Consider the following 21186-nt stretch of genomic DNA (forward strand, 5'->3'; position numbering starts at 1 on the left):
GATTCTCCCCCTTTGAGGAAGGGTAAAATGGTCATTCACTCATCTTCTTCATCTTCATCCTTGAGAGAGAGACCTGAGATTTTTCAGGTTCGGCAGAAGATTTGGGTATATTCGCGGCGGTCATGTATCTGAAAGAAGGATGTTCGTTGCTGTTGAAAGTTCAAAAACCTCTTATACCATTTGTTCTCAATACAAATCTCAATGTGAATCATCTCCTCCCAGAAGCTACAACAAACCATGCGGAGATCAAAGAATCAGATGTGGTAAAGAGGCTGAGACAAGAGTCTTGTGTTCCTTTAGCTTTGCATTTCTTCAAATCCGTTGCAAATTCGAATCTTTTCAAGCACACGCCTTTAACATTCGAGGTGATGATCAGGAAGCTTGCGATGGATGGTCAGGTTGATAGTGTTCAGTATCTTCTGCAGCAAATGAAACTCCAAGGTTTCCATTGTTCTGAAGATTTGTTTATCAGTGTTATTAGTGTTTATAGGCAAGTGGGTTTAGCTGAACGAGCTGTGGAGATGTTTTATAGGATTAAGGAGTTTGGGTGTGATCCTTCGGTTAAGATTTATAACCATGTTTTGGATACTCTGCTTGGTGAGAATAGGATTCAGATGATTTATACTGTTTATAGAGATATGAAGAGAGATGGGTTTGAGCCTAATGTGTTCACTTATAATGTTCTTCTTAAGGCTTTGTGTAAGAACAATAAGGTTGATGGTGCGAAGAAGTTGCTAGTGGAGATGTCGAATAAAGGGTGTTGTCCTGATGCTGTGAGCTACACTACTGTGATCTCATCGATGTGTGAGTTTGGTATGGTGAAGGAAGGTAGGGAGCTGGCAGGAAAATTTGAACCTGTTGTGAGTGTGTATAACGCTTTGATTAATGGGTTATGCAAAGACCATGATTACAAAGGAGCGTTTGAACTGATGAGAGAAATGGTGGAGAAGGGGATATCTCCTAATGTTATCTCCTACTCTACAGTTATCAATGTGCTTTGCAATTCTGGTCACATTGAGCTTGCTTTCTCGCTTTTGGCGCAGATGTTGAAACGAGGGTGTCATCCAAATAATCATACATTGACTTCTCTTGTGAAGGGTTGTTTTGTAAGAGGTACAGCAGTCGATGCTCTAGACTTGTGGAACCGGATGATCAGAGGATTTGAGTTGCAACCGAATGTTGTAGCGTTTAATACTTTGGTTCAAGGATTTTGTTCCCATGGGAATATGAGAAAGGCTATTTCTGTCTTTTCACACATGGAAGAAAACAGATGTCCTCCAAACATCAGAACCTATGGCTCTCTTATCAACGGCTTTGCCAAAAGAGGTAGCCTCGAGGGTGCAGTTTATATATGGAATAAGATGCTAACTAGTGGATGCTCCCCAAATGTTGTGGTGTATACGAACATGGTGGAAGCTCTTTGTAGGCACTCCAAGTTTAAAGAAGCTGAATCTCTTATAGAAATTATGTCTAAAGAGAACTGTGCTCCTTCTGTGCCAACGTTTAACGCTTTTATCAAAGGTTTATGCGATGCTGGGAGGCTTGATTGGGCTGAGAAAGTGTTCAGACAAATGGAGCAGCAGTACAAATGTCCTCCCAACATTGTAACATATAATGAGTTGCTGGATGGGCTCGCAAAGGCAAACCGAATAGAAGAAGCATATGGTCTTACCCGAGAGATATTCATGAGAGGTGTGGAGTGGAGCTCATCGACTTACAACACACTTTTACATGGATCATGCAATGCAGGTCTCCCGGGGATAGCTCTGCAGCTAGTAGGAAAAATGATGGTCGATGGTAAATCTCCGGATGAGATTACAATGAACATGATATTATTAGCATATTGCAAACAAGGAAAAGCTGAGAGGGCAGTCCAGATGTTGGATCTAGTTTCATGTGGAAGAAGAAAGTGGTGGCCTGATGTAATCTCTTACACAAATGTGTTATGGGGTCTATGCAGTTCTAATTGTCGGGAGGATGCAGTGATTCTTCTTGAGAGGATGATAAGTGAAGGTATTGTCCCAAGTATTGCTACATGGAATGTATTGGTTCGATGTTTTATTCTCGATGACATCTTGAGCCCATGAGATCAGTCTACCATATGGAAAATTAATCTTGTTCAATTTGTTGGGAAGCCATTTTCGTATCTGTCTTGAGTAGAAGCATCAACTGCGGTGGATATATGGAAATCTTGTGTCAGATGGAAGCTTGGCTTGTGGGTCTTCACTGAACCCTTTAAGAACTCCAAGCAAACATCTCAATCCTAGCAAGAAAAATCCTGACAAATACATTGCTGAGAGATTGGTAAGGAAATATGAAGAGACAGATACTCTTTGGTCATGCTTCTGTAGTAAATGATTATGGTCAGCAGTCTTTTATTCTATAATTATATTTTTGGTTACAGATAAGCCGTATAAGCCGTATATGCTCTCCGTAGAAGCTAAATACAATTCTCCAGGCTCTTGTAGAAAAAAATCCAAAAGAAAGTTTAACAAAACCCAAATACTCTGGGAAAAGGAAAATAGGTTTCTTTTTTTGGGTTATAAATAGAAGAGACAGGTTTACTAACTTTTTATTTTTATTTTTTATGTTTTGTTGAAGTCTTGAAGAGAATCGATATGGTGAACTCTGCGAGGTATTTGGAAATACAGGAGGAACGTAGGAACCTACCAGTATGGGTACACAAAGACGAGTTTCTCCAAGCTCTGAAGGAAAATCAGATGGTGATACTGGTGGGTGATACGGGCAGTGGTAAGACAACGCAAATCCCACAGTTCGTTTTAGAAGCTTTGGTCAATGAAAACCCTAATCCTGGTGGGACTGGGAGGTTGGTTGTTGGGTGCACGCAGCCTTGTAGAGTTGCAGCGATGTCTGCGGCCCGCCGAGTTGCTGAAGAGATGGATGCAGTGATCGGTGAAGAAGTCGGTTGCACAGTCCGTTTCGACGATTGCAGCAGCTCCAGAACCGTGCTCAAGTACCTGACCGATGGAATGCTTCTGAGAGAAGCACTGGTGGATCCGCTCTTATCAAATTACAAAGCGATCATTCTGGACGAGGCCCACGAAAGAAGTATAGCCACGGATTTGCTTTTTGGTATTCTTGTAAAAGCCTTGACTAGCCGGCCTACTCTTAAGCTGGTTGTGATGAGTTCAACCCTATACGCCCACAAGCTCCGCTACTATTTTGGCGGTCATGTGCCTCTCATCAAAGTCCCAGGTAGGCTCCATCCAGTGGAGATCATTTATACTCAAGAGCCTGTGACTCACTATCTCGAGGCTGCTATACGCAAAGTTATCCAGATTCACATGTGTGAGCCACCTGGTGATGTTCTTGTTTTCCTAACCGGGGAAGAAGAGATTGAAGATGCTTGCAGCAGGATCTTACATAAGCTCGGAGATCAAGTCAAAGTCGTGCCACTGTATTCCTTCCTCCCGCCTGCCATGCAACAGAGGGCTTTCGATCCCACACCACATCCCGTGAGAAAGATTGTCGTCTCCACAAACATTGCAGAGACTTCTCTATCCATCGACGGGATTGTTTACGTCGTTGATCCTGGTTTCTCCATGCAGAAATACTACAACCCAAAAACTCGTCTAGACTCCTTGGTGGTGTCCCCAATATCCATGGCAAGTGCTGACCAGAGGGCACGTCGTGCCGGTACAACAGGGCCTGGTAAATGTTTCAGGCTATACACACAGGAAATTTACAGTGGCTTAATACCGCTGGAGGTTCCCGAGATGTATAGAGCAAACCTCGTAAACACAGTTCTGGCCTTGAAAAGGCTGGGTGTGAAGGACTTGTTATCCTTGAACTTTATGGATCCTCCTTTCCCTAAGACCCTTTTTCAGGCCTTGACGGATTTGTTTGACCTGGGAGCAGTGGACGATGAAGGTAACTTGACAAAGATAGGCGAGATGATGAGTCTGGAGGTCTAATTTAAGTTGATTTAATCGATATGTAGTCCCTTCGAATTTACAATTGTTCCTATTTTTTGATATTTTAGATACTTACTTAACTTCATTATGTACATGCTTAACTACAAATTTTAAATAACATTAGCCAAAAATACAGACTACTACTTTATACCACAATTTTATGCGACAAGATTAGCCAAAATTTGATTATAAAGAAGTGATGTACAATGCTTCTTTTTCTTTTCACAGCTGTTTTGCCAATGCAGACAAATTAAGGAATCCAAATACACAAAAAAGCTCGTGTTGACGAGTTGAGTGTTAACAAAAATCTCATAAAACTCGTAATTTTTGTATAAAACCTACAGGTGAGTGTATTGATGTATGAGTTGCAAATTTTGGTTTCAGTTTAAGATCCTGTCCGTCAAGAAGCTGCTCGGAAGACTGTTCCTAACGATTAGCTCGAGGAGAAAGTTTTGGTGTCTATTGAAGCCCTTGATGAAATTTGGAATATAAAGTTTGGGTTTTTAACTGAAAGTTTGGCTTCAAACGAACATGTAGGAGGGGAACTTCGAGCCACTGAAAGATGTAAACTTCCTGCTTCAGATACTTTTCTGGTTAAAAGATCTGTCAGGTATCTTCTAAGCTCCTTGTCTTTTAGGACTTGTCAGATTTCATATTTTCATTGACTGGTGTGGTTCCAATTTAATTTCCTTCCTATTCATGCAGCTCGTAGGAACAACGTGAGGGCTGACTGCTGAGGCCACTATACACTATTCTTCCGCATTATCTACTTTAGCAACTAGTAAAAAGTCGGGGAATAATAACAAGACAAGATTACAAAGAACATAACATTTGCTTTATATTCTATAATTAGACATGGAACAAGCAATCTCTAGCTTCCCATTCTATTTTAGTCTTCTATGATTTTACCTACATCTCTCGTGAAGAAAATTTTGGAAAAACAGGATAACGAAAGAATAAATGCTCTATAACCTCGAGAGACTACGCAGAAAACTATCACCTCGATGATCTTTCAATCCCTAAAACTGTGCAATAGCAGAGGGACTTGCTTTCAATGAATCTATTATCTTCCTGGGATTCTGTTTTGTGCTTCAGTGTGGAAGGTGATCAGTCAATTCTTAGATATGCAGTTTCTTAGTCAGCTGGTGTTATGCAAAGCTGACCATGCCCAGGACTGTGCTCTACAGGGTACATGCTTGTGCTTCTCACAAATTTTTGATGGTCGCTCACAGGTTTTCTGAGGTGTGAGACCATTGGACGCTTGCTTTTGTTTCTCTTCTTTACTATCGAGCATGAAGCTAATGGGTTTGCAGATCCTGCTCCAACTCTCCTGCACATAAATGGTTTGTAAGAGAATATTGATGAAGTTTGGCAAAGAAAGAAGATGAAATTGGGTTATTGATAATTACCTCAAGAGCTTCTCTGCTGCAATTCTTGCAGATCTAATTGTACTGCGGCTTGGCACCCATTTCACGACTCGGTTAGGCTCAGCTCTCATGGGAGAGTGTATTTTAATGAGCTAAAAGAAAAGATAACCATGTTAAAACCAAAAAGCTAGAAGGGATCTCCTAATCTAGAATAGGCCAAAGCAAATGACATAAACGAATCAAGTGGTTATTCCATAATAACTCGTTAACTGGATAATGAGCAAAAACGAGACACCAGATACTTACACCCAAGCATTCCATCATCTGGTAGTAAGCTCTACCATGCAAAGGAGTATGCCCTTGTCGCGATTCTGAAAAATATCTAGTCCTGAAAGAATATTACAAGAGATTGCTGTCAAACGTAAACATGGTTCATAAACAGACAGGTATAAATAGTAAACATGGTTAATAAGTAAACAGCTAGACAAAACGAATATAGGTAGACTTAATACCACTCTTTATAGCCTGGATCCACAGTAAAACCATACATATCAACTGAATCACACGTCGAGAGAGCAAACTCAAGAGCCTTGAGCCCAGTTCCTTTGGCTGCCGAGCCAAATGAAGCACCAAGCATTAAGTACACAGGATTTTTTATTGGGACTTCCTGCATAGAAAGAAAATCGTCAAATATGTTTCAAAGACCAGGTGCAGATTACAGATATTCAAAATCAAAAGAGCCAAGAGACAAATAAGTGCAATGTACAAACCCGAATCATCTTGTTCATAATATCATGAATTGTTGTTTTTACTAGGAGGACCTCTTGCTTTTTTTCTGCACAATTTCAAAGGATCAGAGAGAGTGGAGTATCTAGTTGCAAGCATAAAAAATGTGACACACACAAATGAGTGAAAAACAAGGGAACAGTTATACAGTACCATCCAACTCCACGACTTTGTCAAGGGCTTTTGCTGACCCTCGGTTAAGAAGACGGAATGTACTTTTCTCTCCTACATATTCCTTGTAGTTCTGCAAGATGATATTCCAAACAAAAATGAAGGTACGTGAGACTACAGAGGGAACAAAAGAATTGGAAGTTTGGTAAAATAAGTCTTCATTAACCTGAATCGGAGCACCATTTTCTCGAAGAACCGCATCGTAAGTATCTATCTCCTTTCCAAACTTTGTTTTTAAAAGATCACCAGAGTTACCAATAACAGCACATCGCTCAAACTGCCGAGGGAAATATGGTGGTGTTTCAGGAAGCACCAATGAAAGCTTCTCAATGCATAAAGATTTATTCTGGCAACGATTACTGCACCAGAGTGCGAGTTTCATTAACGCCAAGAAAAGAAGACGACAACACAGCATTGTACACTATATTTACAAACTACCAAATATATTGTGACTGAGAACCTTAAATTCTAGCTAAATTTGAGCAGTTGGCTATGAAAACAGAGTGATAAACTGATAATAACCAATTATCATGCATTTCATCCCTCGTCTAGTGTCAGTGAAATACTTACAGTTGAATTCCTTTATTGATTCTGCGCCAAGCATAGTCTTCCCATCCATTTGGTAAGGCATCAATGTATTCCTTGGTAAGTATGGTAGAGCTATTCCTGACCTAGTCAACCAACTCGCCAATTAACCCATCAGTTTAAAGACTACAACAAATAAATATGAACTGAAAGTTACACAAACAATAAGAACGGCAACACCCACTTGTTCCCATGTAGCTACTGCTTCGCACAGGTCAAACTCATATGAAAGTCCTTCAAGCTCTCCAGACTTGGGATCTTTCTGTTGTTGTACATAATCCAAGACATCAAAATAAGGTAAAGTACAAATATTCAACAAACCAATCTTAAATCTGCTAATGTATAGAGTCATGCAATCAGTCAAGAGGGAGCAATTACCCATTTGGGAACAGTATCCTTGGGGAAGTTAATTGAAACTTTGCAATAATCTCTACCCGTAGCAGCTTGTAGTCCCAGGCCATTTGCACTCTGCATCATCATTAGATCAGTTCTAATCAGCTAACTCGAAACGGATCAACCAATCGATTCCTAATGACTGATTCGGATTCACTTACTACGCACTTCTTGAATCCGCTCTGCAAAGACTGCAACGCCTCTAAATCTTCATTGCTAAGCCGATTAGACTCGTCTAAATCCACGGAATCATCTTCTTTATCATTAATCATCCCCATACTTCAGAAACAAAAATTTCACGAATACAAACACTATACACTGACACGACGATGGAGTATACATACACTTACATAGATTCGAGACGCCAAAAATGTAGATTAGAACAGCAGAGATTCCAGTAGTTAAAGCTAATAGGAATATCAGATGCAAGAGCTTCATCGATTCCCCCAGTAAAAGCTTCGGCTTCGATCTTTCAAGGAGACGACGACGATGTGAATTAGAATTACTAACGCGAAAGTTCCCGATCTGAGCATTAATGAACAGCGTGTAGTCTCCTTTCTGAAGCTTAAGACGGCATACAGTTTTATCTTAAAACAAAACGCTGCGTATTTAACGAATGATGTTAAAACGGCACGATAGTTATGAAATGAGAACGGTCCACGTGGCTAAAAACCCTTTTCTTGTTCATCTTCAAAAAGACAAACAAAAACCCTAACAATCTCCTCTGTAAAAAAATGTCTGATAGTTCAGATTCCATTAAAGCAAGTTTGATAAGCATCAAGAGCCCATGATGAAATGGTGAATCGTTTTGAATTTTCATGGCGGTTTTAAGTATGGGTTTCGCTTGCAGATCCCATTTCCCTGTTCGTCCCCTGTTTTACTGTTTCTCGAAGGTAAATATATACACTTTTAACAACTACGACAGTATAATTCTATGTAATTTCGTTTTCATATATTTTTATATTCGTGTTCTTTGTTTGTGTTAATATGTTGTTTCGCTTACAGGTTCAGTTCAACACTGCTACTGCTGCTGCAATTTATCATCATGACAAGGGTAAAGCACCAAAGTGGAAGAAATTGAATTCAGAAGATCTTGGGATAACCAGTTCTATGATTTCAAAGCCCGCCCGGGTAGTTCTAAATGGCCTTAAGAGTAAAGGTTGATGCTTTTTTTTTTTTATCTTCTGATAGAATCTAAAGATGAAATCTCAAATGTTTTATTCTTTCTGTTGCTGGTTTTAGAATTTGTTTTCTTTTTTCCATGATGTGATGTGTGTAGGACATGATGTTTACCTTGTTGGAGGCTGTGTAAGGGATCTTATTTTGAAGAGGACACCAAAAGATTTTGATGTACTTACTAATGCAGAGCTTAGAGAGGTTGGTCTCCAAGCTAAAGGTCATCTCTATAGCATTGTCTCTCAATCGGATTTCAAGAAATGATTCTTTTTTTGTTGGAAATGTGTTTAGGTTGTTCGGACTTTCTCAAGATGTGAAATTGTTGGAAGAAGGTTTCCTATATGTCACGTGCACGTTGGGAATGATATGATTGAGGTTTGATGTTTCCTTGTCAAGGATTATCTTTTTAAAACCAATATAAGCATAGCAAAGTCAAATAAGAACAAATCTCGTCACTTTAGATTCCTTTGTATTCTTTTTGAGTAGGTTTCGAGTTTTAGCACATCTGCTCAACATTCTCCTAGAACTGGTTCTGGAAAATCCAATGGCTCCTATGACGAGGACAGTATCCGTTACAATAATTGCTTGCAGCGTGATTTCACTATTAATGGGTATCTTATTAATCCCTAGACAATCTCCTGTCGAAAGAGAGAAATGAATTGGTTCTTCATGTTTCCTGTTAACTTTTATTACATTTCCTTACTAATTTATATTGCTTTTCCTATCTCAGTTTGATGTTTGATCCGTATGCCAAAGTTGTATATGACTATCTCGGGGGAATGGAAGACATTAGAAAAGCCAAGGTGTGGACGTAGTCTGTAATGCCTTTTTTTTGGGGATTAATTATCTACAAATACATATGGTCTAAGTGTGGTTCTTTGCGCACAGGTACGGACGGTGTTTCATGCTGGCACATCTTTTCAAGAAGACTGTGGTGAGTTTTCACTTTTCAGAGAAAAAAATTCATCTATGAATACCATAAATAATCTCTATAATGGAAGCTCATTAGTGCGACATGGTTTATACTATTTCCAGCCCGGATTCTTCGTGGAACAAGAATTGCTGCGCGGTTAGGATTCACAATATCCAAGGAAACAGCTCATTTTTTAAGGAACCTTTCCTTCCTTGTACAAAGACTCCACAGGGTAGGCTTTTGTTATTGCTACTCTCTACAAAGAAATAATTTCTACACATTTGTGTTACAACGTCTTGGTCACGAATGATTCTGCATCAAATGTGTAGGGAAGAATCTTGATGGAAATGAATTACATGTTAGCATATGGATCAGCAGAAGCTTCTTTAAGATTGTTGTGGAAATTTGGGATACTAGAAATTCTTTTACCAATTCAGGTTAGTAGTGATTTCACTCGACTCTTGTTGGGTCTTTTATCGCATCTAGTCTATCTAACTTCAATATTCACAGGCAGCATATCTCATTCACAGTGGTTTCAAGAGACGTGACGAAACGACTAACATGCTTCTGGTAATAAGCAGATGCACATTTTGAAATATTCTTCAGAGACAGGTGTATGTTGCTTAACATGTGGAGTAAAGAACTTATACTTAACATTCAACCATGCAGTCTCTCTTCGGCAATTTGGATACTTTGTTGGCTCCAGACAGACCTTGCCCCAGCAGCTTATGGTATGTGGGTCTTCGTCTATTAAGATCCTTTAGGCACCATCCTTATTATATACAGTTGACAATATTGTAATGCCTAACATAATTGGGTGGGGAATTTGCAGGTTAGCAATCTTGGCTCTTCACAAAGCCCTTGCTGATCAACCTCGATATCCTTCAGTGGTTGCCGCGTTCAGCCTTGCTGTCCACAATGGTGGAGATGTTCTAGAAGCTATAAAAATCACCCATGAAGTCACAAAGCCACATAACAGAAGCTTCTTTGAGCTACTGGAGCCAGAGGAACTGGACTCCCAAACCTTATTGGATGAAGTCATGGATCTTGATTCGTCTATCAAAGAAGCCTTGGGACAGATGACTAATGGGAAGTTTATTTCCAAGGCTATGGCAGCGTATCCTCAGGCCCCACATTCCGATATGGTAAGCACTCCTACTTTTCTTAGCTTCATATAACGAAGTTTCATTGGTAAATATGCAAATGCAGATTCGTCTCCGTAGAAAGCCTAGACTATTATAGGATAGGGAGTTTGATATATCTTTTTGCTAATGATTAGAAACAAGATTTCCTTGGTTAAGCTGTTGTACTAATTATCTTCTATCGTTGGCCTTTCTACAGGTTTTCATACCGTTGCAGTTGTACCTAGATGCAAGAAGAATATTCGAGTGTGTGAAGGAAAATGTGCAGAAGGAATTTGTGCCTAAGCAAGACAGTGAAATTGATTATACCTCATTATCTTCAGGCAACCTTCCAGAAGTTAGACATGTATTTGCTAGGGTTGTTTTCGACACTGTCTTTCCATTAAACCCATCTCAAGAGTTGTAGTCCCTCTTGGATTGGTTGTGTTTAAACTGATATACGGTAGAACGCAAAAGGATATTTTCGAAAACTCTCATATGTAGAATATAATAGCTAGATGCAGTGAACACCATTTTTGTACTATTACAAGGTAGAAACAAAATAAGAATAATAATTGGGAGTTTTGCTTCCCTTTTATTGGTCTAGTGTTTATGGCTATGCGATGGAATGTCCTTGTAGTTTTATGCACTTACAGATGGAGCAAGCGCAGTAACTGGAGAAGCACCACCAGTGGATGGCGAAAGAAAATGAGAAAATTATAGGTAAGTGATGGAGTGTCTTTCATATGTTGGTTCTAAAATGATTTGATTATTGATGAGAATATCTTTAAGTGCAGGTGATGAAAAACTTACAATCCAGCTAAAACTTTGACAGCATCAGAGATAACCCACTGCGCTCCTGTTAGTGTTCCTATCATGAAAATGCGAAGTGGAGGGCCCCTAGTTAACATACCCCAAAAAATAGCCTTTTTACTGCCTGTAGCATGTGAAAGAATAACAACCAAGTCGGTAGCAGCCAAAAGTAGCCATATATATATATATATATATATATATATCAGTGGATGAATCTGAGCTGTTGGCTGTTCTGGTGAAGTACGGATTTGTATGCAATTTCACTCACATCAGTAACAGTATCTCCTTTAGAGTTATTGAGGAGAGAGATGAAGTTATCTGCAGGATGTGAGATGACTGTACAGAAAATTCCTGCAATGTATCCACCTGCAATGTATCCACCTGCAAAGCTTGACTCAAAGCTGAACTGGCTTCGAGCACTCCTCTTTTGGGGTAGGGATCACTTTCTTGTATATGAGCTCCCCATTATTTTCAAAAGTAGCAAATTTCAAAAATGTATCCACAGCAGGTATTCTTTTTAGACTTATCTGATGAGTATTTGTCTTGCCTGCCGTCAGAAATGTTATGTTGGATCTGATTTTGTGGTTCTGTTTGGCATTCAACTTTTGAGTTGATTGGGGATATTCAGGAAATGCTCTTGTTGTTTCTTCCGCTGCTCAACTCTTAAGTTGATTCTTAGTCCATTCGCCAAGGACAAGTTTTCAAGCACAACAGAGGAGGTTTCAGTTACTTGCCCTATTTGCTAAGCAGATCCTGCAATTCTGTTTATTGCTCTGCCTTGCTAGAACAGGTATGGTATTTTTCTGCAAAAAAATTGGATCAGAATAGGGTGATTACCTCTCTCCCACAGATATGTAGTATAAGTGTATAACTAATTCTACGAGAAGCCAAGTAATTGCACATGATTACGTATTTTGAGGATATGAAGTTAGAGAAGAGAGCAGTAATGTCATTGGCAGAAAAATACCATACCTTGTGCTATGTGCTATAGTTTTACTTGCGCTTAAAAGAATGACTTGTGGCAGGTACTGTTACTTACTACTGCACAAGAACTGACTCAGTCTTCATGCCTACTAGGATGCAGACTGCTCCTACCAACGCCTACATAATCTACTACCTTGGAAGTCATCCCGTATCTGGAATGTCGACAGAAGCGGACTACCGAGCCGTTGCAAACACTAACCCTTAACCATATATACCTGATAAGATACATATATGGTTGCAATCACCAATCATGAAGATTGATTTTGGTTGTATGAAAAAAGTCAACGGACGATTGAACAGAATAATCTAATTGGGCCGAAGCTTATTAGCCCCTCAAGGCCCATAAAGAAGAGCGAAACCCTTAACGAGTATATAAGCATGTTTTATTTTTTTTAGCTCTCAACTCTTTCCGGGAAAGGAAGAGCGAGACTGTTTTCATCTTCTCTATGGCCAGCTTATTGGGTTTGTTTCGGGTGGCTCTCTCTTTTATTTAATGTCTTATAAAATAAACATGTCTGGTGGTACTCTAGCTGGAGAGGTTGTTGATTTTAAAACTTTGTTCTTTTAGGTAAGCGAGAGCTAGAAGATGACTTGGAGACCAAACCTATTCTGAAGAAACATAAGGAACATCCGAGGAGGAGAAGAAGGTAACCTAAGATGGTCGGATTCCTCTTGCTCTTTGAGAATTACACTCTGTTCTAATAATGGGTACTCACTCAAGTAACAGGATAGTCTCCAGCAGATCAAAGGATGGGTCGAGTTGTTGGAGGATACGAAGCCTGATGAAACTCCCGATTTTGTAGAGGCAGTTGCAGCAGTAAGAAAAAGGACGCTCTTTATTGACCATGTCTCTCGCGGTATTGTAATATCAAATATCATCGATTTCTTCAAAGATGTTGCCAAACTTGTTCGTGTTCAAATTGCTCTAAACCCCAATGGCAAGCGTCGGTCCTGTGGCTTTGTTGAGTTTGCTTCTGCTAACGAAGCAAACAAGGTGAGAGACTAGTTTTTTAGTAGTATTGATGAAATGTATCTTACAGGTGTTTATTTTGAAATTACACCATTTGCTGATTTAAATATTTTCAACTGCAGGCTCTGGAAAAGAAGAATGGTGAATATTTGTTTGGTAATAAGATTGCTCTTCTTGGCGTGGCTGACATAGCTCCCTACCCTCCACGACCACCACGACCCAAGTAAATTGATTTTGACATTTGTTTCTCTAACTTATTGCTATTCCCATTACACAAGACTAACGCTATTATGTTTTTTTTGTTAATTAGTTATTGCATAGATCACAACGTTTGGTAAGTTTTTTTTTTTTACACTATTTGCCTCTTAAGTCATTAGTTGAAATTTTTGGTCTACAAGGATGGAGAGATCACAAGGGTTTTTGATATTCCAGGTACGAAGACTACCTTCTAAGAGAAAGCCTTCCGATAGAAGAAGAGGAGACACCTCCCGATTTTGTTGAGGTACCTCTTCTTGTTTTCTTCAAAATATGCCATGCTCACAAGAATCGCTTTACTTTTTTTAGTAACACAAGTGTTGTCCCAAAGTCGACAGATGACTTAGTTTTAAGGCCTCTTCTCCTTAGAGTTGTGCTAACACACTTGGCTGTTAAAATCCAGATAGTTGCAGCAAGACTACAGACGCTCTTTCTTGCCAATCTCTCTCCCCAAACTAGAATATTACATATGTAAGTAGCACCTTAAATTTTCCAGTTACGTTCTCAGAGCAAGTTTTTCATGTTCTGATGTTTAATCCTTCCACTCTTTTACAGCATCAGCTTTTTCGAAGATGTTGAAGTTGAAGTCGTTAGTGTTCGACTTATTGTAAACCCCGAGGGTAAGCATGTGGGCTATGGCTTTGTTGAGTTTGCTTATGCTTACGAAGCAAAGAAGGTGAGACTATACAAGTAGTTATTCTGTAGTAATGAAGAAAAAAAAAGTAATAAAGTAATTCGAATATACAAGTAGTTATTTGAAAGTATGATACCTGATTAAATCTTACATACACTGTAGACGCTGAAAAAGAAAAATGGCAAATATTTGCATGATCGTAAGATTTCACTTCACTTGGCTAAGACAGCTCCATACTCTCCACGACCCAAGTAAATTATTTTCCGTATAATGGAGATTTGTTTTATGCAACTTATTGCTAGAGTTTTGATGCCATACAGAAGACTAACTCCATTGGTTTTTTTTAATTAGGTACAACCTTGTAGAGAAGCTTTGGTAAGGGATTTAACTATTTACCTCTTGAGTTTGTTATCAAGAACACATTGGGTGAAATTTTTGGTGTACATGGGGAGAGATCACAAGGGTTTTTGATATTCCAGGTACGAAGACTACCTTCGACGAGAAAGCAGTCTGGTACTAGAAGATGAGACACTGGAAGGACTTGATGAAACTCACATTTTTGTTCAGGTACCCCTGTACTTATTATCTTCAAAATATGTCAAGCTCAGAAGAAACGCTTAGCGTTTAATAACACAACTGTTGCTACAAAGTTGAAAGATGACTTATTCTAGGGATGAATCTTTTTAGATGAGGCTACTTTGAGTTGTTATGCAATTTTAACTCCTTTTCTCCTTAAGAGTCAGTGCTAACAAACTTGGCTGTTAAATTCAGGCAGTTGCGGTAAGAAAAAAGACGCTCTGTGTTTCCGATTTATATCACAAAACTAAAATATCAGATCTGTAAGTAACACCTTTAATTTCCTCTCTCTTTCCATCTTGCAGCAAGTTTTTTTCATGACTAATATTCTATCCCTCTAATTGTACAGCATCAATTTCTTTAAAGATGTTGCAACAGTTGTTCATGTTCGACTTGCTGTAAACCACAATGGCAAGCAACTTGACTATGGCTTTGTTGAGTTTGCTTCTGCTACCGAAGCAAAGAAGGTTACATTAGTTTATATATTAATGATGAAATGTATTTTAGTAATCATTTGAAAAGTAGTGTTTACTTTTGATGGAAAAATTATACAAGAAGTTTTTTGCTGATTCAATCTTTTATACTGTAGGCGCTGGAAAAAGATGGTGAATATTTGCACAATCGCAAGATTCATCTTGATGTGGCTAAGACTGATCCTCCATGCTCTTCTCCACAGCCCAAGTAAATTGATTTTCCCATTTTAGGGAGACTTGTTTCTGTAACACTGGTTGCTAGAGTTTTGATAGCATTACTGAAGACTAACGCTTTTATTTTTGTGAATTAGGTATTTCATAGATCACAAGGTTTGGTAAGGGATTTAACTATTTGCCTCATAAGTTTATTATCAAGAGCACGTTGGGTGATGTTTTTGGTATACATGGAGAGATCACAAGGGTTTTAAATATTCCAGGTATGAAGACTACCTTCGACAAGAAAGCCTCCTGATAGAAGAAGATGAGGCAGTGGAAGGACTTGATGAAACACCCAATTTTGTTGAGGTACCTCTTCTTATTATCTTGATATAATTCATGCTCAGAGGAAACGCTTTAGCGGTGTAATAACAGAACTGTTGCCACAAAGTCGAAATATATGACTTACTCTAGGGATGAATCTACGTTTTGTTGATATGCGATTTAAGTCTTTTTTTTCTCTCCTTAGAGTCGTGCTAACAGAACTGCTTTTTAATGTCAGGAAGTTGCCGTAAGAAAAAGGACTCTCTTTATTTCAAATCTCTCTTTAAAAACTAAAGTACTAGACATGTAAGTAGCGTAGCACCTTTTAGTATCCTCTTGTGTTCTTGGAGCATGTTATTCATGACTGATATTTTATCCTTTGTTTTCACAGCATCAATTTCTTTGGAGATGTTGGAGAAGTTTTAAGTGTTCGACTTATAGTAAACAGCTGGGGTGGCCGTGTTGGCTGTGGCTTTGTTGAGTTTGCTTCTGCTAACAAAGCAAAGGAGGTGAGAGCAGTTTAATGATGAAAAATATTTAAGTAGAGTAGTACTTATGATGACAACTTTACAAGTAGTTATTTGAAAGCACCATTGCTGATTTAATCTTTCATATGGTAGGCGCTGCAAAAGAAGAACGGAGGAAAATTGCAGCGTCATTATATTTCTCTTGATGTGGCTGAGATAGCTCCATACCCTCTCCGACCCAAGTAAATTGATTATCCATGTTTATGGAGATTTGTTTCTCTATTCTTATTACTGGAGTGTTGATGTCATTGTTTAATGCTATTATTTTTGTTAATTAGGTACAACCTTGCAGAGAAGCTTTGGTAAGCTTTTTTTAATTACTTGCCTTTTGAGTTTGGTTATCAAGAGGACATTGGGTGAAATTTTTGGTATTCATGGATGGAGAGATCACAAGGGTTCTCTTTTGTTTATTTCAGGAACGAAGACTGCCTTCGACAAGAAAGCCTTATGATAGAAGAAGATGATTGGAAGACAAAACCCAATAGGAAAATGAAGCTCTATGGGGTTCATAAGAAGGTAATCTTCAGTGTATCTCGCGGTAAGAAGATTACCTTCTCTGACGACGACAAGTGATAGAAGAAGAAGAAGCTCTTTAGCGTTTTTAACTTGTGATACAATGCTACTTTTTTTTAACTAGCTGGGTTTTTCAGAAAATGTTTTTCACTCCCTTAAGCCGTTGCTCTTTGACTGTTGTCATGAAAGCATAAGTTATGTTCTTGTAATTTAATGGATTCAAGTTATGTTACTAGAAGCTCAGCTTTGTTTTGCCTCTATTCCAAATAATGTTATTAGTTATGGCGTAAAAAATATCAAACGTAGACTCTCTACTGCTTGATCTTACGATCCATAAGCAAAGTACATAATGTGATCGTGACTGCCGTAGTACATTGTTGAAAGAAGAAATTTGAGAAACTAAACAAACATTAGAGAGCAAGCAAATCAACCATGGATACTATCTGTGGAAGAGTTTCGACAATAACAAGTCATGACTGAGATTGGTTATTTTAACAAGATATAACTTGTGCATTGTTCGGAACATAACATTCGAGTCAAATTCGATCACGAAATAACATATTTTGGAAACAGAGAAGTAACTCTTTAAGCCATCACATAGTTGTGCGATTTTGTAACCTGCACATCAAGAAGATTTCAAGATCCATTTTTAATGATCTCATTCACCAGATAAAGAGTCATTAGCAAACATAGAATACAAAAACTACAACTACACTTTCAAATTTCCAAAAGCAGTTTTTAACAAACAAAAACTCAAAACAAGTATGATGATGATATACCTAAAACTCAATTAAGCTAATTCAAGTTTGATTTCAAGATGCGAGAGAGCTCTCAATTCTCAAATTGACTACTTAAATCACACATGAGAAATCAATGAAAATTTTGATATATATCAATATATATATATATATATATATATAACCAGAGGCAATCGCGGAGAAGGAAGGGGGAAGAAGAGATCACTGACTCCGGATCTGACCTATTTGGAGGAAGATTGAGAGTGTTTGGAGAAATCAGGCGGCGAATAGATGAGAGACGCGACCATAGTTCCAGGAAGAACGGCGTATTTGGCGAGCACAGCAAGTTTCGAGACTAACGCTTCTCCTCTCATGAATGACATCTTCTTTTTCTCTTCTTCTGCAAAATCTCTCGAGCCGGCGAATGAATTGAGGAAGACGGAGACGATCTGATTGTGTGATACTACGACCCCAACAAAAAAAACAACAGAAGTATTGGGCCCTTATGGGCTTCCTCATTACGTCATCGTTTAAGCCCATATTACTTGGGAGTAGGATTGCTGTTTAAATCTTACAAATTGATGCCATTAGAGAAGAGACTAAACGCTATTACTTTTGTTAAATTAGCCACAACCTTGCTGAGAAGCTTTTGCAAGGGATTAAATTAATTTCCTCTTGAGTTTGTTTTATTATTATTGGGTGAAGTTTTTTAGTGTACATGTGGAGAGATCACAAGGGTTTTTGATGAAACTCACATTTTTGTTGAGTTACATGCATGTTCTTTCTTATTGCCTTCAAAATATGTCAGTATTTTGTTGAGGTAGTACACGTATTTGCTACGGTTGTTTTTGACACACGTCTCCATTAAACCCATCTCCAGAGTTGTAGTCCCTCTTGGATTACATAAATTACACGTAACACAACTTGTGTTTAAACTGATTTAGGAGAGCGCAAAAGGATATTTTCAATGACTTCCATATGTAGAAACATAATCGGTAGAGTATAGATGTAGCTAGCAAATACGTACCATTTTTGTACTATTACAAGATAGAAACAAAATAAAAATAATAATTGGGAGTTCTGTTTCCCTTTTTATTGCTCTAATGTGACGGCTGTGCGATGAATGTCCTTATGATATTATGCACTTACAGCTGGAGCAAGCGAAGTAGCTGCTGGAGAAGCACCACCAGTGGTTGGTCTAAGAAAATAACCAAATTATAGGTAAGTGATGGAGTGTATTTCATATGTTGATTCTAAAACGATTTGAGTATTGATGAGGATATTTTAAGTGCAGGTAATGAAAAAACTTACAATCCAGCTAAAACTTTGACAGCATCATAGATAACCCACTGCGCTCCAGTTAGTGTTCCAATCATGAAAATGCGAAGAGGAAGTCCACGTGTAAACATACCCCATAATCCTAGCTTCTTTACTGCCTGTAGCATGTGAAAGAACAAAAACCAAGTCAGTGTCCACAAGCTGATATCAGTGGACAACTCTGAGCTGCTTGATGTACTGGTGAAGAGCATGGATATGTGTATGGAGTTTTTTACTTACATCAGCAACGGTTGCTCCTTTAGAATTATTGAGGAAAGAGACTAAGTTATCTGCAGGATGGGAGATGACGGCGCAGAAAATTCCAGCAATGTATCCACCTGCAAAGCTAACCCCGAGCTGAACTGGCTTCGAGCACTCCTCTTTTGGTGTAGGCATCACTTTCTTGTATATGAGCTCCACAGTGTTTTCAAAAGTAGCAAATTTCATCATCGTATCTGCAAAACCTCAATATTACTTTAACTGAAATTATCATCTCAATGACCTTCTTACATTTTCTTGTGTATAGATATACTTACATGGAATCTGGCGTCCCCAGAGAGGGACAAGTCCTTTGTGTAACCCTCGAAGGCCTTCGGATCTGATGATCTTTGGTAAACCATCAGATAAACCACGGGCGAAACCAGGCTGAGTCTGGACCCTGACTTTGACCGCTTCCATTGGACAGAGAGCCACATCAGCAACGATTTCCGCAGAGGCAGAGCCAGCTAGGTAAATCAAGGTCTTGTACTTGGCTGCGTATTCTGGTCCAACGATGTCTGAGTAGTATTTCTTGGAGTACTCATAGAGTCCGTATTTAAAAGCTCCCTGGGCACTGTACCCGAGAAGCGTGGGTGACCAGCCTCTGGTGAAACCCTTGAACCCTTGCTCTTTGATGGTTGTCTTGAAAGCAGAAGTTATATTCTTGTACTTCAATGGATCAATCTGAAAATAACAATAAAATTAAGGGTCTTTCTGTAAACTGAGCTTAGATTCCCTCTCTGAGTTCACATCAAAAATCATGCATGAGAAAAGTCTCTGACGGCGTTGAAGAGTCGATGCCGTGTAAAACAAGAAACTCAACAGTTGACAGCATGTGGAAAGTATAACAAGAAAAGTGGAATTAACAAAACTTTACTAAGTTGAATAATTCATTTGAACAAAAGAAAAATCATAAAATACATCATTCAAGATTTCACCATTTCAATAATAAAGTAGCTTTTGAAGAAGCCTTTACAAAATACTATAAACAAAGTAGTTGGTTTGGAAATTGGAACTTCACCTGCATGTTGCATTTGATGACATCAAGTGGCGTAATCGCCGTGTGCGTGATACCGCAGCATAACATCCCGGCCACCGTACACGCCGCGAAATACGTCGGCGAGTACATTTCTACTTTCTCATTCGGCGTCGCGATGGCGAAACTGGCGGTACCGTTAGATGATGAGACTGAAGAAGTCGGAGAAACTAACAGCCGTGATTTGAAATGAGTCTTCATGGTCGTAGCTGACTCCTCCGGCGACTGAAACAGACGATGATGAGCGAACGAGTAGAGGAAGCTCGGGATCAAAGATCTGCTTGAGTCGCTGAACTCGGACATTTACAGATCGAGTAGAGATGAGATAACTCAAAATTATTTCTGTTGGTTTTTGACTATTCGGGAGAGAGCAAAAAATCTCACAGGTTGAGTGAGTTTTGGTGGAATCGAATTTGACGTATTTATAGGTGCTGAGAGTTTTTGGTTATGAAAATGTCAATATTTTAATCAACCCCCCTCACCATTTGCATCTTTTTACCATTGACTGACCCTGACGTACGTCAAACATTCAAATACTGCTTTGTCACGACTCTTTACTTGTCAATGAGGGTTTGCATACCGAATAAATCATTGAAAACAAACATTGTTATATGTACCCAAATAATTTGGAAAGCCGTCAAAGCAATATATATGCCCCTTGGTAATAATAACTAAAAACATTGTTCCTTCTATTTATGGGTGTTTATGTAACAATTCCAAGTATGGTTAGAACTTAATTTGCTGCAAGCTTCGATTAGGCTTAGAGTACAAGCTATAGTTTCCTCTGTGGGATTCTTGTCAAGAGGCATTGAGGCTGGGTTTTGGATAATTATAATTAATTAAATTCTTCAACATATTGTTGAGTTAATTCAATTAGTGACATATTGAAGTCTGTGAGGTCTTTCATACCAAATCAAGTACCCCATGTGCTTTGAATAATACTAATTGAAATTGTAAAATCTTCACCAAAAAGAACCTAACTTGGACGAAAAAAATAACATAGCACCAAGAAAAGATATAATTAACTTGAATCAGGAGTGAATTTTACTCATGTTGTGATTAATATGTATATATAACAACAAGAAAATAAACATTACTAAATTTCATTTAGAAGAGAAAATAGTATGATTTGATACAACATAAACAGTTGTATTTATATGTAATTT

At 38.6% G+C, this 21186-nt stretch overlaps 6 protein-coding genes and 1 long non-coding RNA gene across 14 annotated transcripts; 4 read left to right on the forward strand and 3 right to left on the reverse strand.

Annotated features, from left to right (window-relative positions):
* LOC104791103 (pentatricopeptide repeat-containing protein At3g48810) lies at positions 33–2105 on the forward strand. Its single transcript, XM_010516903.2, has one exon. It carries the CDS (start codon positions 123–125, stop codon positions 2085–2087), a length of 1965 nt encoding a protein of 654 aa, XP_010515205.1. The 5' UTR covers positions 33–122; the 3' UTR covers positions 2088–2105.
* Positions 2607–4020, forward strand: LOC104791102 (probable pre-mRNA-splicing factor ATP-dependent RNA helicase DEAH3). The gene has a single exon (XM_010516902.1). The coding sequence runs from the start codon at positions 2619–2621 to the stop codon at positions 3933–3935; it is 1317 nt and encodes a 438-aa protein (XP_010515204.1). The 5' UTR covers positions 2607–2618; the 3' UTR covers positions 3936–4020.
* On the reverse strand, positions 4679–7753 carry LOC104791104 (sialyltransferase-like protein 2). Of its 4 annotated transcripts, none has more exons than XM_010516905.2 (12): positions 7582–7750; positions 7399–7490; positions 7223–7312; positions 7029–7106; positions 6830–6930; positions 6426–6618; positions 6242–6332; positions 6073–6137; positions 5815–5969; positions 5609–5690; positions 5345–5454; positions 4679–5265 (listed from the first exon to the last, which is right to left on the reverse strand). In XM_010516905.2, exons 1-12 carry the CDS (start codon positions 7673–7675, stop codon positions 5070–5072), a joined length of 1347 nt encoding a protein of 448 aa, XP_010515207.1. In that variant the 5' UTR covers positions 7676–7750; the 3' UTR covers positions 4679–5069. The 4 variants fall into 4 exon arrangements, with proteins under 4 accessions (XP_010515207.1, XP_010515210.1, XP_010515208.1 ...); XM_010516908.2 differs by having other exon boundaries at positions 5070–5265; positions 7399–7472; positions 7588–7753; XM_010516906.2 differs by having other exon boundaries at positions 5070–5265; positions 7588–7751.
* Positions 7906–11047, forward strand: LOC104791106 (poly(A) polymerase I). The gene is made up of 13 exons (XM_010516909.2): positions 7906–8130; positions 8243–8396; positions 8517–8614; positions 8705–8788; positions 8900–9024; positions 9144–9216; positions 9302–9347; positions 9449–9558; positions 9656–9763; positions 9837–9896; positions 9996–10057; positions 10159–10471; positions 10668–11047. Exons 1-13 carry the CDS (start codon positions 8056–8058, stop codon positions 10872–10874), a joined length of 1515 nt encoding a protein of 504 aa, XP_010515211.1. The 5' UTR covers positions 7906–8055; the 3' UTR covers positions 10875–11047.
* Positions 11036–12705, reverse strand: LOC104791105. Its single transcript, XR_768874.2, has 3 exons — positions 12233–12705; positions 11261–12063; positions 11036–11121 (listed from the first exon to the last, which is right to left on the reverse strand). It is a non-coding gene; the product is annotated as an uncharacterized LOC104791105 (long non-coding RNA).
* LOC104698974 (nucleolin-like) lies at positions 12756–16925 on the forward strand. Its single transcript, XM_019246339.1, has 20 exons — positions 12756–12782; positions 12972–13238; positions 13337–13437; positions 13525–13548; positions 13647–13716; positions 13873–13940; positions 14025–14145; positions 14266–14354; positions 14455–14478; positions 14583–14670; positions 14875–14942; positions 15029–15146; positions 15269–15360; positions 15464–15487; positions 15590–15677; positions 15871–15938; positions 16024–16141; positions 16253–16341; positions 16438–16461; positions 16576–16925. Exons 1-20 carry the CDS (start codon positions 12756–12758, stop codon positions 16730–16732), a joined length of 1725 nt encoding a protein of 574 aa, XP_019101884.1. The 3' UTR covers positions 16733–16925.
* LOC104791107 (mitochondrial phosphate carrier protein 2, mitochondrial) lies at positions 17092–20423 on the reverse strand. Of its 5 annotated transcripts, none has more exons than XM_010516911.2 (7): positions 20006–20423; positions 19263–19668; positions 18967–19181; positions 18721–18845; positions 18437–18607; positions 17652–18344; positions 17092–17290 (listed from the first exon to the last, which is right to left on the reverse strand). In XM_010516911.2, exons 1-5 carry the CDS (start codon positions 20321–20323, stop codon positions 18547–18549), a joined length of 1125 nt encoding a protein of 374 aa, XP_010515213.1. In that variant the 5' UTR covers positions 20324–20423; the 3' UTR covers positions 17092–17290; positions 17652–18344; positions 18437–18546. The 5 variants fall into 5 exon arrangements, with proteins under 5 accessions (XP_010515213.1, XP_010515216.1, XP_010515214.1 ...); XM_010516914.2 differs by having other exon boundaries at positions 17652–17969; positions 18165–18607; XM_010516912.2 differs by having other exon boundaries at positions 17652–17979; positions 18165–18607.

Source organism: Camelina sativa, chromosome 6 (assembly GCF_000633955.1).
Source record: "Camelina sativa cultivar DH55 chromosome 6, Cs, whole genome shotgun sequence".
NCBI lineage: Eukaryota > Viridiplantae > Streptophyta > Magnoliopsida > Brassicales > Brassicaceae > Camelina > Camelina sativa.

What these genes read in the sequence shown, in the direction of transcription:
- LOC104698974 (XM_019246339.1), top strand. Translation starts at nt 12,756, where the DNA reads ATGTCTGGTGGTACTCTAGCTGGAGAG. An exon ending in TGCATAGATCACAACGTTTG is followed by an intron (nt 13,549 to 13,646) that starts GTAAGTTTTTTT and finishes TTGATATTCCAG; the next exon opens with GTACGAAGACTACCTTCTAA. An exon ending in CAAACTAGAATATTACATAT is followed by an intron (nt 13,941 to 14,024) that starts GTAAGTAGCACC and finishes ACTCTTTTACAG; the next exon opens with CATCAGCTTTTTCGAAGATG.
- LOC104791102 (XM_010516902.1), top strand. Translation starts at nt 2,619, where the DNA reads ATGGTGAACTCTGCGAGGTATTTGGAAATACAGGAGGAACGTAGGAAC.
- LOC104791106 (XM_010516909.2), top strand. Translation starts at nt 8,056, where the DNA reads ATGGCGGTTTTAAGTATGGGTTTCGCTTGCAGATCCCATTTCCCTGTT. An exon ending in AAATGGCCTTAAGAGTAAAG is followed by an intron (nt 8,397 to 8,516) that starts GTTGATGCTTTT and finishes TGATGTGTGTAG; the next exon opens with GACATGATGTTTACCTTGTT. An exon ending in AAATTCTTTTACCAATTCAG is followed by an intron (nt 9,764 to 9,836) that starts GTTAGTAGTGAT and finishes CAATATTCACAG; the next exon opens with GCAGCATATCTCATTCACAG.
- LOC104791107 (XM_010516911.2), bottom strand. Translation starts at nt 20,323, where the DNA reads ATGTCCGAGTTCAGCGACTCAAGCAGATCTTTGATCCCGAGCTTCCTC. An exon ending in CTGGGGACGCCAGATTCCAT is followed by an intron (nt 19,182 to 19,262) that starts GTAAGTATATCT and finishes GAGGTTTTGCAG; the next exon opens with ATACGATGATGAAATTTGCT. An exon ending in AAGGAGCAACCGTTGCTGAT is followed by an intron (nt 18,846 to 18,966) that starts GTAAGTAAAAAA and finishes CACATGCTACAG; the next exon opens with GCAGTAAAGAAGCTAGGATT.
- LOC104791103 (XM_010516903.2), top strand. Translation starts at nt 123, where the DNA reads ATGTATCTGAAAGAAGGATGTTCGTTGCTGTTGAAAGTTCAAAAACCT.
- LOC104791104 (XM_010516905.2), bottom strand. Translation starts at nt 7,675, where the DNA reads ATGAAGCTCTTGCATCTGATATTCCTATTAGCTTTAACTACTGGAATC. An exon ending in CAGTAGCTACATGGGAACAA is followed by an intron (nt 6,931 to 7,028) that starts GTGGGTGTTGCC and finishes TTGGTTGACTAG; the next exon opens with GTCAGGAATAGCTCTACCAT. An exon ending in CAAAGTCGTGGAGTTGGATG is followed by an intron (nt 6,138 to 6,241) that starts GTACTGTATAAC and finishes GAAATTGTGCAG; the next exon opens with AAAAAAAGCAAGAGGTCCTC.